The sequence below is a fragment of the Pterocles gutturalis genome, unplaced genomic scaffold, assembly GCF_000699245.1.
Source record: "Pterocles gutturalis isolate BGI_N339 unplaced genomic scaffold, ASM69924v1 scaffold12003, whole genome shotgun sequence".
Classification (NCBI taxonomy): domain Eukaryota; kingdom Metazoa; phylum Chordata; class Aves; order Pterocliformes; family Pteroclidae; genus Pterocles; species Pterocles gutturalis.
The window spans coordinates 1-15,421 of NW_010123117.1; the positions used below are offsets into that span (position 1 = coordinate 1).

At 46.3% G+C, this 15,421-nt stretch overlaps 1 protein-coding gene across 1 annotated transcript; it reads right to left on the minus strand.

Annotated features, from left to right (window-relative positions):
• Positions 1 to 4,258: 4,258 nt before the first annotated feature.
• On the minus strand, positions 4,259 to 15,200 carry LOC104459476 (F-box/WD repeat-containing protein 10-like; the record flags this gene model as incomplete). Its single annotated transcript, XM_010077785.1, has 12 exons — positions 4,259 to 4,488; positions 4,960 to 5,133; positions 7,590 to 7,822; positions 8,706 to 8,864; positions 9,553 to 9,695; positions 10,610 to 10,758; positions 11,288 to 11,409; positions 12,375 to 12,578; positions 12,996 to 13,108; positions 13,638 to 13,760; positions 14,763 to 14,890; positions 14,991 to 15,200. Coding segments are annotated over 12 exons (1,988 nt in total), but the record flags the coding sequence as incomplete, so codon positions are not given.
• Positions 15,201 to 15,421: the final 221 nt, after the last annotated feature.

Sequence of the window (15,421 nt, forward strand, 5' to 3'; positions counted from 1 at the left end):
GTCAGGCGGGGGTGCTCGGGCCCCGCTATTCACACAGGGCAGGAGGGGCCTGTGCCACCGCCCAGCCCCCGCTTCACTGCACCTCGGCCTGAGGGGCTCGGTAATAAAACCCTCTGCTCCAGCCAGAGGTAAAAAAAACCCCCAAAAACCCAACAAAAAAGCCCCAATCAAACAAAAAGACCAAAAAAGCCCCACAAAGCCAAACCAACCCCAAAATAACAAAAAAATCCACCCCCAAAAAACAACTGGATGTCTAGAAAATGTGATAGAAAAGCTCAGAATAGAGAGGCACCCTCAGAGCATAAGGAAAGGCCGAGCAGCTGCGCTGAAATGAAAGGGGAAGCTTTAAACTGCGATTTTTGCAAAGTCCCCCAAAAAGCACAGAGCTTGCGGGGGAAAAAGTGCGAGTTGGTGGTGCCTCGGTTTTAAAATTGCTCATTGCAGCTATCGGCGTGAGTGTACGCGAGGAGAGCACCCGAGGAGCCGTCAGCAGCTGCAAGGAAACCATCTGCAAGCAGCTCATCTGAAACACTGCCCGACGCTTTTTGTACGTGAACAATTTAGAAAACATTTGTTAGGGAAGAAATCAATAAATTCCCACTTCATTTATAAAGGAAGACGGCAGTTAACTGTACGGTTATTCCTTCCAGTTGTTCTTCCATCTGTTTTGGCAAGTGCAAAGGAGCAAGGAATATTGCCTTGCAATGAGGCACAACATTGCTTTATTGCTTGCTGCCTGTTTGAACGTTCATTACTTGATCCTATTTGAAGCAAAAAGGGTTTCTCCCTTTCTGGATCACTCCTGCCATAGCAGGTTCCAGCCACAACTGCTTACCAGGTGGATCTAGCAGCTGATACGTTCCTGAAGGACTACATGTTTAGCTCAGGTTTGGTTATTTTGGGGACCAGCTCATCCTTTGGTGTATTTGTGTGCTTTAAAAGAGATTTCAGACCTATAAGACTATGATCTCTGTAGTAAGTCATACATCAAAGATGTAGAAATACAGAGCTTTGTAAGGATAAAAAAAGTCTCTAATTGGACAGACCCAGGAGTACATTGAGCTGTTTTTCCCCTTAAAGAACCTAAAACCTTTATGCTTTATTATTTGGTGATCAACACGGCATTTTCACACACAGCATTTCCTCCCAAATGGCCCCAAGGTGCTGTTTGACACCGGGGACAGGACCCACTCCAAGCTGGGGAGCAGGTCTCTGCTACTTTTACCTTGTTGGGTCACTGGTGATGGACAAAGCTCCCTTCAGCCCTCTGGGCATTTCCACCCACCGCACAGGTACCTCTCGGGGACAGCAAGGCGCCATGCTCTGGTGTGCGCTGTCCCCAAAATGCAGCCCTGCTGCTGGGGCTCCAAGACTGTTGGGTTGGGCAGGGGGAGGAAGATCATGGCATGGAGCTGCAGCTACGGGGAAAATCCCCAGAGATGTGGACTGTAGCCCCGGGGCTCAGGTTCCCCCGTGCTGCAGGGTAATATCCCCGCTCGCTTACAAAGAGCTCTGGTATCTGCTAGTGCCATAAGGGACACGGTCCTCCCTCTGGTGACTTACTCAAAACTATGCTGGGTTCAAATTTTTGTGTAACACCTGAAAAACCACAGCAGGGAGGCGCTGTAGAAATAAGTGTGTTATGCAACAAATTGTAAGACTTGATGTTCATCATGAGAAGACCTGGCTGTTTAACAGTCTTTCTCATACATCTTTCATTTTATTTCTTTTTTTTAACTTAGAAAGGGCATATACAGAGTTATTAGAATCACTGCTCTCTTAAGTCTAATACACACAATGTAATCTCATGGTGCGTGATCCAGCTACGAACAAGTAAATTGTCCATTTGCTTCAATACTGCCTGCATACAGTTTTGTTTTCATCGCTATATAAAGACAATATTAAAAAGTCAATTTTACTTACATAGTTAACAAGTGCATTTTATATGCTCACTAAAGTCAGCATGCCATTTCACAGGCAACCCAAAGCTGCTACTGTTAAATGCAATACTGTGATTCTATATAAAAGATTAATTTAGTTTTTATGTCTTTACTGTTGCTTCTTTTTAATACTGTCTTGCTTGTTTTCTGTTCACAGTGTGAAGCATCAAGCACCATTCCTCTGCTGAAATATAGACACTTCTAGTTACAACCAACACTCGGGTAAAAACATAAAAACATGTTTTCTACGCAAATGCCTGTCAAACTATACGGACAAAATTGCTGTGACATCAATATGGTATCGTCATATCAGGATCATACTATCTATACTTTGTGGATAACACAAGTACAACACTAACATCACCTAGTTACAACAAAACTCTATGAAAACTATCCTACCACCGCTCCCTCTGGCTTTCTCTCTGCTTGCAGGTGCACACCTTGCACAATGCCAGCGCTGCCGACAGCACGCTGAGGCTGTCCACCCCATGCACCCAAAGGCCAGGTGCACAAAAAGGTCAATTTAATTCAGAAATTAATTGCAAAGAGAGTAAAACAACCTCCTCATTACCTTTGGAAATGATTTCACGTACCGTGCATGACATCTTCCCATCCGTTCATTCCCTTCCAATGCATCTCTGACGCCCAGCTCCCAGCTTTGTATCTGCTGAGCTGAGCTCAAGCTGGCTGCAGGACTCGCTCCAGCTCTGCCTCTGTGGCTAATCTCACACCACCTCTGCTGGCTGTAGCATTTTGTCAGTGCCTGAGGACTCACACCTGCAATGAGATGCTGATTTGTCGACTCCACGTAGGAAGTCAACACTAATCCTGCTCCCTTCGGCACAAACAAAAAGGCATCAGCCTTTCCGTGATGTTTTTCCATCAGGCTTCCTTTCTTAGAGGCTTTTTTCCAGGGGGATTGTGCCAAAGGGCCCCTGGCTGCAGCTGTGCTGGGCTCATGCCTGATTTCTTGGGAGAAAGTGCCATCCCGTGGCTAAGTGAGAAACCCTTGCTGCTTTGTGCTGAAAACTAAGGTCAGGCAAAGCTGCCTTGGACAACGATAATCCCTGTACCCTGTGCTGCAATAAGGTGAATTACCACCCTCCCATCCTCGCTCATCCCCAGCCTGCACAACTTTTCGGCAGCAAATCTGAGCTACAACAGCCCCCCTCCCACATCTTCATTACTTTCATACTTAGATTTTATTGCCTGTTCGTCATTATTCTTTAGGGGACAGCTATTGTTATTTTTCACTGTCAGCAAGGTCTGGCTTAATCACGGGGCTTGGACATTGAAGATGATGTTAAAATAAACAAACCAAAACTAATCACCACCCTGCTGAAGGGAGAGTTTCACAGACTTTCATCTCAAACCAGAACTGCTACTGAACGGACCTTTGACGTGACCACGGGCAGGCATGTCCTGCCTGAGGCCTCTAACACACAGGAATAATGGAGAGATTTCTGCTGCGCTGGCCCAGATACTCAAGGTTGGACAACTGGAGAGGTTTTTGTCTTCCCTGACAAAGTTAAGTTAAGTCCTGAGCATTAGTGGACATCAAGCACATTTAGGGATTTTATCCACAAAACCAGGGAAATAGAAACCACTACCCGCTATTTTTTAATACAAGTTAGCTAGAGAGGAGCTTAAAATCAGGGTGGCCCTAGCCTGTCCTGGTGCCTGGGGCTGTTCCTCCGCAGGGCAGGACCTGGCCTGTCCCCTTGTCCCCTGGATGAACTTCCCAAGGTCCCTCAGCCTGTTTCTCCAGCCTGTCCAGGTCCCCGGGGATGGCAGCACGACCCTCTGGTGCCTCTGCCACTGCTCCCAGTTTGGTGTCATCTGCCCAGGTGCTGAGGTGCACCCTGCCCCATGGGCCATGCCATTTATTAGTGAAAAAGTTAATCAAGCCCAGACCCAGTTCTGACCCATGGACTACCCTGCTGCTTACTGGCCTCCAATTAGACTTGGTACAACCAGTCACCACCCTCCAGGCTCAGCAGTTTTCAGTCCACGCTTCTTCAGCGTATAGACTCTAATCAACCCACACAAACTCTAATTAAAGATTTTTTTTTTATTATTATTCGCACACAGTCGAGCCCTATTAGCATCAAAGAGTGCTGTGTCTGTCGTAACAGCAGGTCTAGGAAGATAAATCCAGGAGAGGATTCTGTCCATTCAGTGCCTTGAGAAACAGCTGAACACACCAACAGTACCTCTTAAAAAACTTACAGCAAAGACACCTTTTATACTTAGAAACCAGAGGGATCTTGGCACAGCAATCCACAGATGGTGCCTGTCTGTTGGACTAAGGGATTACGTCAGATAAAGGTATTAAGCCCGAGTTCAGGAGCAGGTATTCTCCCCTCCTTGGTAAAGGAGTCTACAGGCAAGCCTTTGACTTTCCTCAGCCAGGCCTTCCTGCACGCTCTCTGCTGATCTTCCCGGAGCTTCGCCTGCTGCGCCTGGTGCTGAGCCACAGCAGCTGCCTCATCCACCTCCTTCTGTTTTCCTGTCTGAAGCCTGAACCCACTGTCACTCTGGGAAGGGTCTGCAGCATACAGACAAAAAGGTTTTTTTCTCCTGGAAACCGCTTCGTTTTTCATTTGCGCAATCATCACTCTTGTTGATTTGATCAGTTCAGAAGAAGCTGTGAAGGGATCGGAAAGCTGAAGCCCATCTTCAGGGAAAGGAAGGACTTTACCAGGACCACCGAGAGCTTTCCTTTCTCCCAGCAAACCACAGCAAGTCTTGGGACGTACAATGGAGGGAGCAGGGATGGAGGAACTCACTGCGGGTCCATGCAAAGAATTTTTCAGCTTGAGCTGCAGCATTTTGGTTTCAAAGGGTACAGAAATTCTTTTCATGGTCAGAGAATCAATGTGCAGTCTCGCACGTTGGAGCCGGGCTGTCTGATCCTTTTTGTGTTGCAGAGGGGTTTGGTATATTTGTACCTTTTTGGGGTGGTGTTGCTGGTGCTCCCATGGAGGTTCCCACCCTTCCCTGACTTTTGCAGTGTTACTGGAGCTGACTGGGGCTGACTGGCGGGCGTTCTGCAGCGTGCTGACCATTAAGAGGAGCTTGTCAGGGGATATGGGATGACTTGGGCATCTTCTCTTTTCACGGTGCAAAGTGGCTTCTGCCTTGTCGGGATGTGCAGGTACCCAGAGAGAAGGGCTGTGTTCAGATTTGCCATCTGTTTCCAAAAACAAAACACCACAGCTGGAGTCTGATCACCCTTGACCACACCAGGGACACTGCCAACATCGAGGTGACTCTGCCTCAGCTGACCAAGAAGTGTTCCTTGCCAGAGGAAGTCAGATTCTGTGCCACACCTTGTATTTGCATGTGGATGGCTCCGTATATCCGCTGTGTTGGAAACTCTGGTTTGTAAAAGGAGGGAGATTCCTCCCTCACCACCTCTTCCCCTGCACCCCTGTCTTGTCCTGCAGTTTGTGCTTTGGGAAAAGGGCTCGAGACAAGGAGTAACCGTTGAAGTAGCCAACACCCGAGAGCTGCTTGGAGCTGTTACTACTCAGAGCTGTGCTTGAACTGGAAATCACAGGACATGCTCCATGGCCCAGCCACGGGGACTGACCTGTGCTGTATGGTGGACACATCAGGATGGATGGTGTGATTACACCCTTGAGTAGGAGCTAGAGGGGGATTATGACCCAGACTGCATGACATGCTCAGCCTGGTTCATTTGTCACCTTGCTTTGCAATGTCACACCATGCACGTGTCATTGCTTTGCAATACAATCCTGTTTTTCCAGAGTGGTGAACCGAAACTTCTGCCCTCCAGAGATTATTTGCAGTGCAGAAAGGCAGAATGCTGTAAAACAATCTGATGAAAATTGCTGCTTGTTCCTCATTCACAGAATTTGGAACTGTTTGACGTGCACACGACTATGACCCTGAATCTTAGTTAAACACCAGGAGCTGGGGGTTAGAGACTTTTGGTTGGTGCAGCTCTTCTGAAGTGAGACTTCAGAGTGTGCCTTAAGCTTTAAGATCAACAGATTCTGCATACAAAACCTGAGAAAAATTAACTTGAGACAAGTGCCATATGGCCACAGACCATGTTTGTGACCTCAGTACTATCTCATTTTCAAGTTTCAGGTTGCCACATCGTTGCTGGCTGAGACAATTTACATGTAATTTTTAAGAACAATTTTCTGAGTTACTGCTATTGATTAAACACCAACTACTTGAGAAAATTTTTATGCACAATTCTCCTAAACTTGTTAAAGTAAAAAAAATAGAATAAGGATACAATTAAAAAAACTTAGATATCAGAGAACTAGGTTTTATAGCTAGTGCTGATCACTTGTCCTATTTATTTGATTGATCTAAAGCAGCTTCTGTAGCCATCACAAGCCCTGCAAGTGATCTTTTCTGCTGCTGAAAATGTTTGGTCCAGAATGGGCCTGTTTTCTAGAGACCATTCTAGAGACTGATACCTTTTGTTCAATCCATTCTCACTGATCTCAGGTTTGTTTGGAGAATTACCATCCTACCTGGCTGTGCAAAGTCCTTACCAGCATCTGCCAGGGCTCTTGCAGAACGTGCTCTCGCTGAGGTTCCGGAGGCGAAGGCAGGGGGTTGTCTGGTGCCAGGAATGAAAAGCTTTTTCTGCAGCTCTGCCTGAATACAAAAAGCCTTTTCCATCTCGAGAAAAGACTGCTGCTGCTGGCAAGCTGCTGATTTCATCAGTTTGGAGCTGAGAGCTAGAACACAGAAGAAAAAACTCATCTCTCAACTTCACTAGTGTTCAACTTTTTCTATTAAATAAAAAATCTTCATAACTGATGGGATTTCAAGACTTTGGTTACTGTTTTGGCTCATGTCACAGCTTCTAAAGGTCTAGGTGTTAGAAATAAACCAGAGATATTTGATTAGCAGAAGACCTCACAGAATTCAGCAAATGCTGATTTTTTTTAGATATTAACTATACACAATCCATATTTTTTGACACTAAAATTAAAACATATTGCACTCCCTGCTTATTTCTACAAGCTATTGTTTCTACAAATCTTTTACCAAGTAGAGCTGCGTTGAGGAGGTTAACGTCTGATGCCCTTAACAGCCTGAAAACTTCCTTAGCCCATCAGTTTATCTGCAGCATACAACTTGATCGTAGAGCTGGATTTGTGATAGGTACTGCATTAAATAACTGCTGATTTAAAAATAAAACAGCATCTCCCTGTTACCATTCCAAAGGTGCTTGCTTGTGTGCAGTTGCATTTCCCGCTGATGGCAGATCCTGAATGCAGGTGTCCTGTCCCTTTCTAGAGTATTTTCTAATAAATAATTCAAGCACTGACTCAGCAGCATGTTCCTGCACACACCCGCTGTAAGAATGAATGCTACTACTGATTTCTTTATTTACTCAGTTGGAAAATGACAGCGCCTGTGTTTTGAGTTTATACCAAACCTTTTGGAAAGGTTCCAAGGTTTTACAAAAGCCTGGAAATGACAGAACTATTGCAATGCAACAACACGACTACCAGACTGCGCTTCAAAAAGTGGAGGGTCTGTGTATTGATTCGGAATAAGGCAGTGGGTATTTGAAGCTATTTCTAACTCATTTTGGAAAGCGAAGCAGGATTATTGCAGGGGCTGTAGTAGTACTTTTTAACGCTCCACCACCTTTTGATGACTGGCTGTGAATCCAGTGAGACCGCATGAGCTGGTCAGCATCCTGTGTCTGCAGAGCCAGCCGATGCGCCTGGCTGCCGGCATGGCGTGGTGTCCGTGGAACGCTCTGCCCCGTGCGCTGGTTTTTCTTCCCCACCATCACTCGGTCAGCACCTAAGGTATGGTCCCACTTGACATCCTCAAACTGGAATATCAACAGGCTAGTTGGTGAATTGATGACCATCCTGGAGAAGGCAAGCAGAAGCCGTTAAAAGCAGGGGATACGGTTAACGCAGCAATAACAGAGCCTTTGCTTCTGTGCAATTCAAGCCCTGAGGGCACTCAAACAGATCCGAGATAACCATCACTTGTTTAAGGAAGCAGCAGCAATTAGTCCCATCAATCAGACGCTGTACTTTTTAACTCATTCTCTGTATGAGCTCTGTGGGGCTCTTTTCATTCAGCTCTATAGCAAAAATAGCTTTAAAATTATTAGGATGACAATTACCAACACTGGACTGAGCTCGATCAGTGCAATGCCAAAAGAAAGTGGAGATGCCATGTTACTAGGGACATTTAAAGCTAAATTGGAGGGGTATGCTGGATCCTGTTGGGATGGAGTTAGTTTTCTTCATAGCAGCCCATATATTGCTGTGCTTTAGAGTTGTGACAAGCCAGCATTGACCCCACAGCAGGGTTTTAGCTGTTGCTTACACAGAGGCTGGGAGTTACCTTCAGTTTCGAGGTGCAGAAGTGAATGAACCTGGAAGGATTTTCCATTACTGGCTTTTATAAAGGGGCAGTAGGTCAGGGAACAGGCAGAGGCTTTGTCAGGCTTTAGTTTGATTCGCCAGCCTCTTAAGAAATTTGGGTTCTGAATTCACATTTGCCATTGGGTCTGTGTCTTTAGTTGTATAGAAACAGGAAATTGTACATTGCTGGATGGACTAAAAACATCTTTTCAGACATTATTAACAAAACCAGATTCTTAAAGCAGTCAATAAGCAGCAGAGCCCTTTAAAACTTAATTGTGAGAAGGACAGCAAAAGGAAGAACACGCAATTCCTTAAATTACAGTGTTATCTACCTAATTGGGTCCAGAGGCCGATGGCAGCTGCTGTCACCAACCTGTTTCCTGCAACATAGAAAGAAGATATGGGGTCCCCTTGGGGGCAGGCCATTAACACTTTCAGGCAGGTCCCAGTCAGGTAGTTAAAGATCCGGATCTTCCCGTCAGCACAGCCGCTGATCACTCGGAGATAGAGGAACTCCAGAGACAGAACCTCCCTGCAAACAGAACATGTAAGCATTGGTACGTTCACCATGCCTTCACAAGGAGATACCAACAACGGTCTCTTTTGTCTTGGAGGAGATGCAAAGCTCTGACTCTCCATCCACAGGGTGAACAGATGAGCTGAGCAAAGTATTGATGGTGAAGTCCTTCATCATCTCTCCATGCCCAAACTAACCAACCAGTATGGTTATGGCCATCTGCTGCATTTTCCATCTCATTTTTATGTCTAGGAAAGTGAAAACAATGTGCTGCTACAGTTTTCACAGTTCTGATATACAATTAAAGTATTAGGAAATGGCGCAATATACAGTCGGCAGGGTTCATCGTGTACCTCAGCCACCCCCAGCACAGAGTGTCTGTTCCTGACCCAGTACTGGGATACCCTGGTGCAAACAGGTTGGGATCCTTGGAATGCTGGTCTGTGCACTGTCAGCCTCAGATCATCCCTGTTTGTGAACAAGTGGTTGTGTGTTTGCATTTTAGGTTGTTATAGGTCTTTACTGACAAACGCTGGTTGTGACCTTGTAGTGCCTGACACTGCTTTTAAGAAGATTGTTGAAAGTGAGGATATTTCAAATACCAGGACTGATAATAGGGCATTTTCTGTTCCCATAAGGGAGACATTTTCTTTACATACTTGGTGGACTGTTGAATACAACTGGAAACCCATCCGATTCCCACCTAGGGTGGCGGAAAGCTGTGAGACATCTCTTCAGCTTTCCCAACATGCTCCATCCCAGGACAAACCCATCAGTGCTTCCTGTGACAAGGTGCCACTGATCAAAGGCCAAGCACTTAACAGGGCCTTGGTGCCCCTCCAATATCTGCAAAGTAAAAGAAAGAGGTGCAACACTGTCAGCAATCTGATGCAGATACTCTAGCATATCTTATGGCATCCACAACACCAGCCTCATACCCTATACTGCACTTTTTTTCAGGTGACAATATACTGATACACCCTAGGATAACTGTGTTAGTTTTATAGTCACTTATAAGAAATATTCTGTGCTTGCTGCTGCTGATGAGCTACTACCATGGAATTAACATCCATTTTCCATCTTTATGATGCGCTAAATAGATGTTACTGCACTGAGAGCTTTGTGACCTACTGGATATCCACCCTAAAGAGAGTGGCCTGCCCTGCCTGGAGTGGAAGGGGCAACTGCAAACTTATCCCAGCTCCAGCTGAGCTATCTTGCATCCAAGACACATCTCAATTTGCAACTCTTCCCCACAGGTAGGAAGAGCTTCAGTCCTCTCAGATGTGGGCTAATGCTAATGCTGAGTCCATGCTAAAGGTAATGAGCAGACTCTGGCCTCAATCTCCAGCTGCTTCAGCTTTGGAAGTTGCTTCTGAAAGCAAGTTTCATATTTTGGGCTAACCCTTGATACCTCCGCCCCCGAAAGCTGTTAGTCAAGCCCTCTCACCCTCTGCCCAGGTTCTGGATGTTTTACAGAACAGACATGAACATATCTACAGAGAATGAGTAATGATGGGGGTTAAGCGAGGTGAGTCAAACCCTGGGTTACAACTGACAGTTGTTTGCAAGGCAGCTTTTGTACTGTTTGCTCACCAATAATTCTGCAGTTTCTTTTATCAGTTTAAACTGCTCTTGGTTTTGGTTTTTTGATTTTTTTTTTTTTTTTAATAGCATCTTTGCCATAAGCAATAAGCTCTAAAACCATCACAGGAGATTTTTGACAATTTAGCACACATTTATCCACTTAAGAAACTTACTTTGATCAGAGTGCCCGTATCTGCCCACCAGACTTTCACCAGCCCTCGCTCACACCCGCTGACAACGCGGCTGCCGTCTGTTTTAACCACCCAAACGGCACTGCTGTGCTTCAGCGTCTTCAGACATTTCCCACTCTCCAGGTTCCACACTGTTAGGGGCAAAGGGGAGAAACAGTAAATATTTATGCATCAACAATAACTTTTTCTGATTTAATTAAAAGATACTATTGGAATGACCGTTGCACCTCATACCTGCAGCTCTGCATGGAGCCAGGTGTTGGCTTAAAGAGTGTAACTGCATGGCAAAACTGTTAAATGCCCACTCCAGAAAATGGCACATCCTTTTCATCCTTATTCTGTAAGCTGACAACAAGAAAATCTCTGGCAAAGCTGAAAGCTGATACCACTCTCAAGACGTGGTCTAGCCCTGTAGCCACAAAGCCGTTAAAACTGAATCAAAGCAGAAGTAATGAGAATGTATTCAGTGACACAATCAGAGTGCTTGAGTGAGTATGTATCAGCTTAGGCTGGTCTGGAAGCAAAAATATGAGACACTAGAATTCACCTCCTGATTCATGGGCTTGCTTTCGTACTCACACATTGCACATGTCACTCATCACAGCTCTGGGTACTCTGCCCACTTTGCCTTTGCTGGGAAGCTGCTCATCTTGCTCTCACCTTTCACCATTCCATCTCTGGCTCCCGACACAAACTGCTCGTCATGCAAATCCAAGCAGGTGATTGTCTCACAGTGACCATTAAAGATTTTCATACAAGCGCCACTGTAGATATTCCAGCATCTACAAAAAGCCAACCAAAAAGGGAACACAGTGATTAACTTCATTGATAGCTTAATCATCTTAGTTCCTACTTCCCAGGCCCAGCTTTTCCCCCATGCACACTCAGTTAAAATCAGGGGTCATTCCACCAAGGTCTCAGAGGACTGGGAATGCCCAAGTCGGGCTGAGTACTCAATTTTTAACAATTTACTTTGTCCTTCTACCTCCAAACTGCCTGGAAACATGTGGCTAGATTTCACCTTTAGCATGGTTGCTTTCAATTAACCTGAAAACACAGAGCTTTGCAGATAGAGCTGGTTACTGGCTGGTGCCAGGATGATTTCTGTTGCCTTTATCTAGATAAAGAAAGCAGAGGCTTGAACAAACAGCCCTTTGGGAGGGGAGAAGAGTGGGGCGGACAGAGCCTGAGCCCCTGTGAACTCTTTATTATTAAGTGCTGCCTTTGTCAAAGTTGTGAAAATGCCGTGACAGAGCCAGATAACCTGCTGTCTACCTTTCCACCCCTCATCATGATACTCCTGAGATTCAGTGATAAATAAGATGTAAGAGTTGATCACATCTCGTTTCAGGATGCAGTACCTGGGACGGAGCAGCTGTACAGCAGACACCAGGGCGTTAAACCTGCTTTAGCTAAAACGTCAGACAAACCCAGCCTTGGTGAACTCAGTGCCTGAATCTCACTTCAAGTGCCTGTGGGAAACATACCTGGTGTTTTAAGATACTTTAGGAAAAATCTGTGCATTACTCTCTTCCTATATTCTCATTCAGCACTGGGTGAAACTGGGAAACAGAAGCCATCCTAGGCAAGTGGGGGACGTGTTTCTATCTACTGTCCTTTCTTCATTACTGTCATGAAAGTGATGGCAGAAGGACTCCAGAAGGTTGGAATGGAGGGATTGAAGTTTCATTTTTCCCAGGTTTTCCAAGGGGCCGGTATCCTGGGGCACACTCCCAGCGCTGCTTACCTGATGCTGAGATCAAAGCTTGCGCTGAGAACAAACCCTTTCTTCTCCTCGAGGAACAGAGCTTTGATGCTCCCAGCATGGCCAGAGAGCAGAGGCAACACTTCCTTCATTCCCGACATACCCAGGAACCTCACTTTTCGGTCTGCAGAGCCAACGGCTACCAGGTTCCCACCGCTGTAGTGGATGATTCTGCTTGGGTCTGATCTGGGTAAGAAACAATGACCAAGAGGAGCTTTAGCCAGCTGGCAAGGTACAACAGGCTGGGATGGGCATTTCTCTGATGCTTAATGGTCTTCACTGGGCAACCTGATGGGCAGTATGCTTCAGCAGTGAATCCTTTACATAACCAGGGTCCCTAGTTCTGTATAGCTGTGTTTGCATCTGGAGGGTGAGCTTAAAAATAGGAGAGGGCTCCTTCCAGCCCCGTATTCTTTACAATACGCTGTGGATCTCTTACCCTTTTGGTATCTTCATAAAAAACTGGATTTGACACTGAGGATTTCTTAACACGGATGCTGAGAGACCCTTTCTCCAGCCACACATTCCCACAGAGGGGTCACAGTGGAGGAGACAGGTTGGCAGAAGCCGCTGTTTGGCCCTACAGCCAGGCAGGCTACTCACTCGTCCATGAGGACACAGCTGTTGTAGGAGCCACAGAAGACATTTCTCTCTTCCAGCTGGATTGTGTCAGTTTGCAGATCACAGTAGGCTGCCTGCAAGTTGTCTTTGTTCTCCTGATGGAAAGAGAAATAGGGAAAAGTGACTTGGGGAGGGAGGAGTCCAGCATCACTCCATAGCATTAAGCACATCAGCTGCGTCCCCGCTATAGCGATGAGACCAACAGAGAAAGTGCTGCCAAGGAACATCCAGAGCACAGGAACTTCTGGCTAGTGCAGAAACACGGGTTGTTCCCATGCCACGTTCCATGGAAAAATGGAAGATTTGGCAGCTGCACCATTTTGGGAAAAAGGCCATGTCCTCATGATGCTGCCCAGCCTTGCCAGCACATCAAGGCCATGCAACTGGGGGACACTGCGGGACAAGGCAGGAGGTCAGCGACACAAGCTCCCTCCCATGCAAGAAGGTGCTGAGCAGGCAGTGGTCCTTGTGAACTGCTCACTATGGTACCAGCCAGGAGCAGGAGTGGGAGAAGAGCAAAGTAACTCCAAATGTACAGTCCTGTCTTCCCAGACCACCAGGTCCTCCTTCCTCCCCAAAAACTGAAATACAGGGTCCATGGAGGGCAAACAACTTCCAACATACCTTCGTTTCACTTCCCCCATTCTGGTCTTTCACTTCAATGACATCCCCCTCTTCGTTTAACTGAGGAATTGTCACATCGACCATTTTAGCATAGTTTGAAACTGCTCCTTGAGGGCACAACCCCTGGAATAAACCCGGAGAGACAACGCAGTCACTGCAGAGCCCGTGCACACAGAGGATGCTGCTCGTATCTTGGTGCTTCAGTATCTCTGTGGGATGCTGAGGGTCTGTGCAAAGCTGAGCTGCACACGCTGGCTGGCTGTTCTTGTTTAGGAGACCTGGCTTGCATTTACCACTTTGTTGGTATAAGATTTAACTTCTTGTGAAAAATTGCTTTTTATTTTTTCTAAACTCTGGTCTTAAGCTTTTAAGATGCTGCAAAACTTTTCAATTTCAACAGAAAAAAATTTCAAAGTGCATCTCATCTTTGGTGAGCACTTGATTCAGAGTCCAAACCCACTGAGACAGAGGCTCTCAAAGCATCTTTATCAATATTTAAGATTCATTTGTAATGTGTGAAACCTTCCATTAGGCATTCTTTAAATGCTAGCACAGAGCTGAGATTTCTACGCTCTCGTCACAAGCCAAAGCATGCAAAGACCCCTACCTTTGTCTCTTTGGGGATTTTACCTTTACACTTGGTGTATGGCGGGTCTGTACTAACCAGGTCAAGCCTTTCCTAGAAGTTCAGCTTTACCGCGTCCCAACCGTCAGCTCTGACTTCTCAGGAAGAAACCTAGCACTTCCCTCTTCCCATGGGGAGCAAATAAAGCTCATTTTTGAGCAGCCTCAGGGAGCCACTGTAGCTCTGCCCAGTTTCCACCAGCTCCTGGAATGCCAGTATTTGCATTTGTGACCAAACTCAGTTTTCTTAATTACAAGAATGTTTAGATCCCTTTTTAGAGCTGCAGGCTCTCTGAAGGTCAGCAAAGGCTATTCTGCTGTGCTTACTTGTGACAGTCTGAACATCCAACCTGGCTTCGCTCTGCAGATGGAGGAAGAAGTAGCAGGGTGAAGTGGGGAGGTGGCCTCTTGCTAAAGGTATCTCCATCTGGTGGCTTGGGTGGTAACAGAAAAACCCTCTTTTTAAAGTGCATAATAATGGCAGCAGCCCAGGCGTTGTACCTGCAAATAGAGGATGTTCTCCCGTACCATCTTCTGACACACACGTTCCCTCTTCACCTCGTTGGCCAGGAAAGCCCAGCATCTGTTCACAGAAGCACACACTGTGAGGGATTTCTGATCCAAAAACCCTGAGGAGTTAAAGGGACAGATTGGCAACCCCATAGACACTCTAGAGACCATTTATAACCCTTTGGGGAAACCACCCTTGGAAAATCAGAGCAGCTTTACCCAGAATGTACATGGAGAGGTGAGGGGGCAGGTGGCAAAATAAGTCCTTGGACTGGTTGACGTTAGAGGGTGACGGCAGAGATGCAGGAACCGCGGTGGCATCTTGATCAGCTAAGGACAGAGCAGGCGAGTTGCCCTCGGCATCAGGACCCTCCTGGGTGAAGCACCCCGTGTTCTGGGGCCAGGAGTGCATTGCTGGTGGCTGGCCACCTAGAAGAGAGGGGAATCACCGGTCTTGTGGGTGCTTGAGCTTCCATGGCTGTTAAGGGTACTGCTGTTTGTAATGCTCTGCAAGAGTTGGCTGATCTTACCCCAACTCTTTTACAAATCCCTCTGTTATTGTATGGTCAAAGGAAGTGCTGAGAACACTCAGTGTCTCGCAGGACAGTGCACACCAGTGGTGTTTGGGGACAGAGGTGTGTGGAGTGACA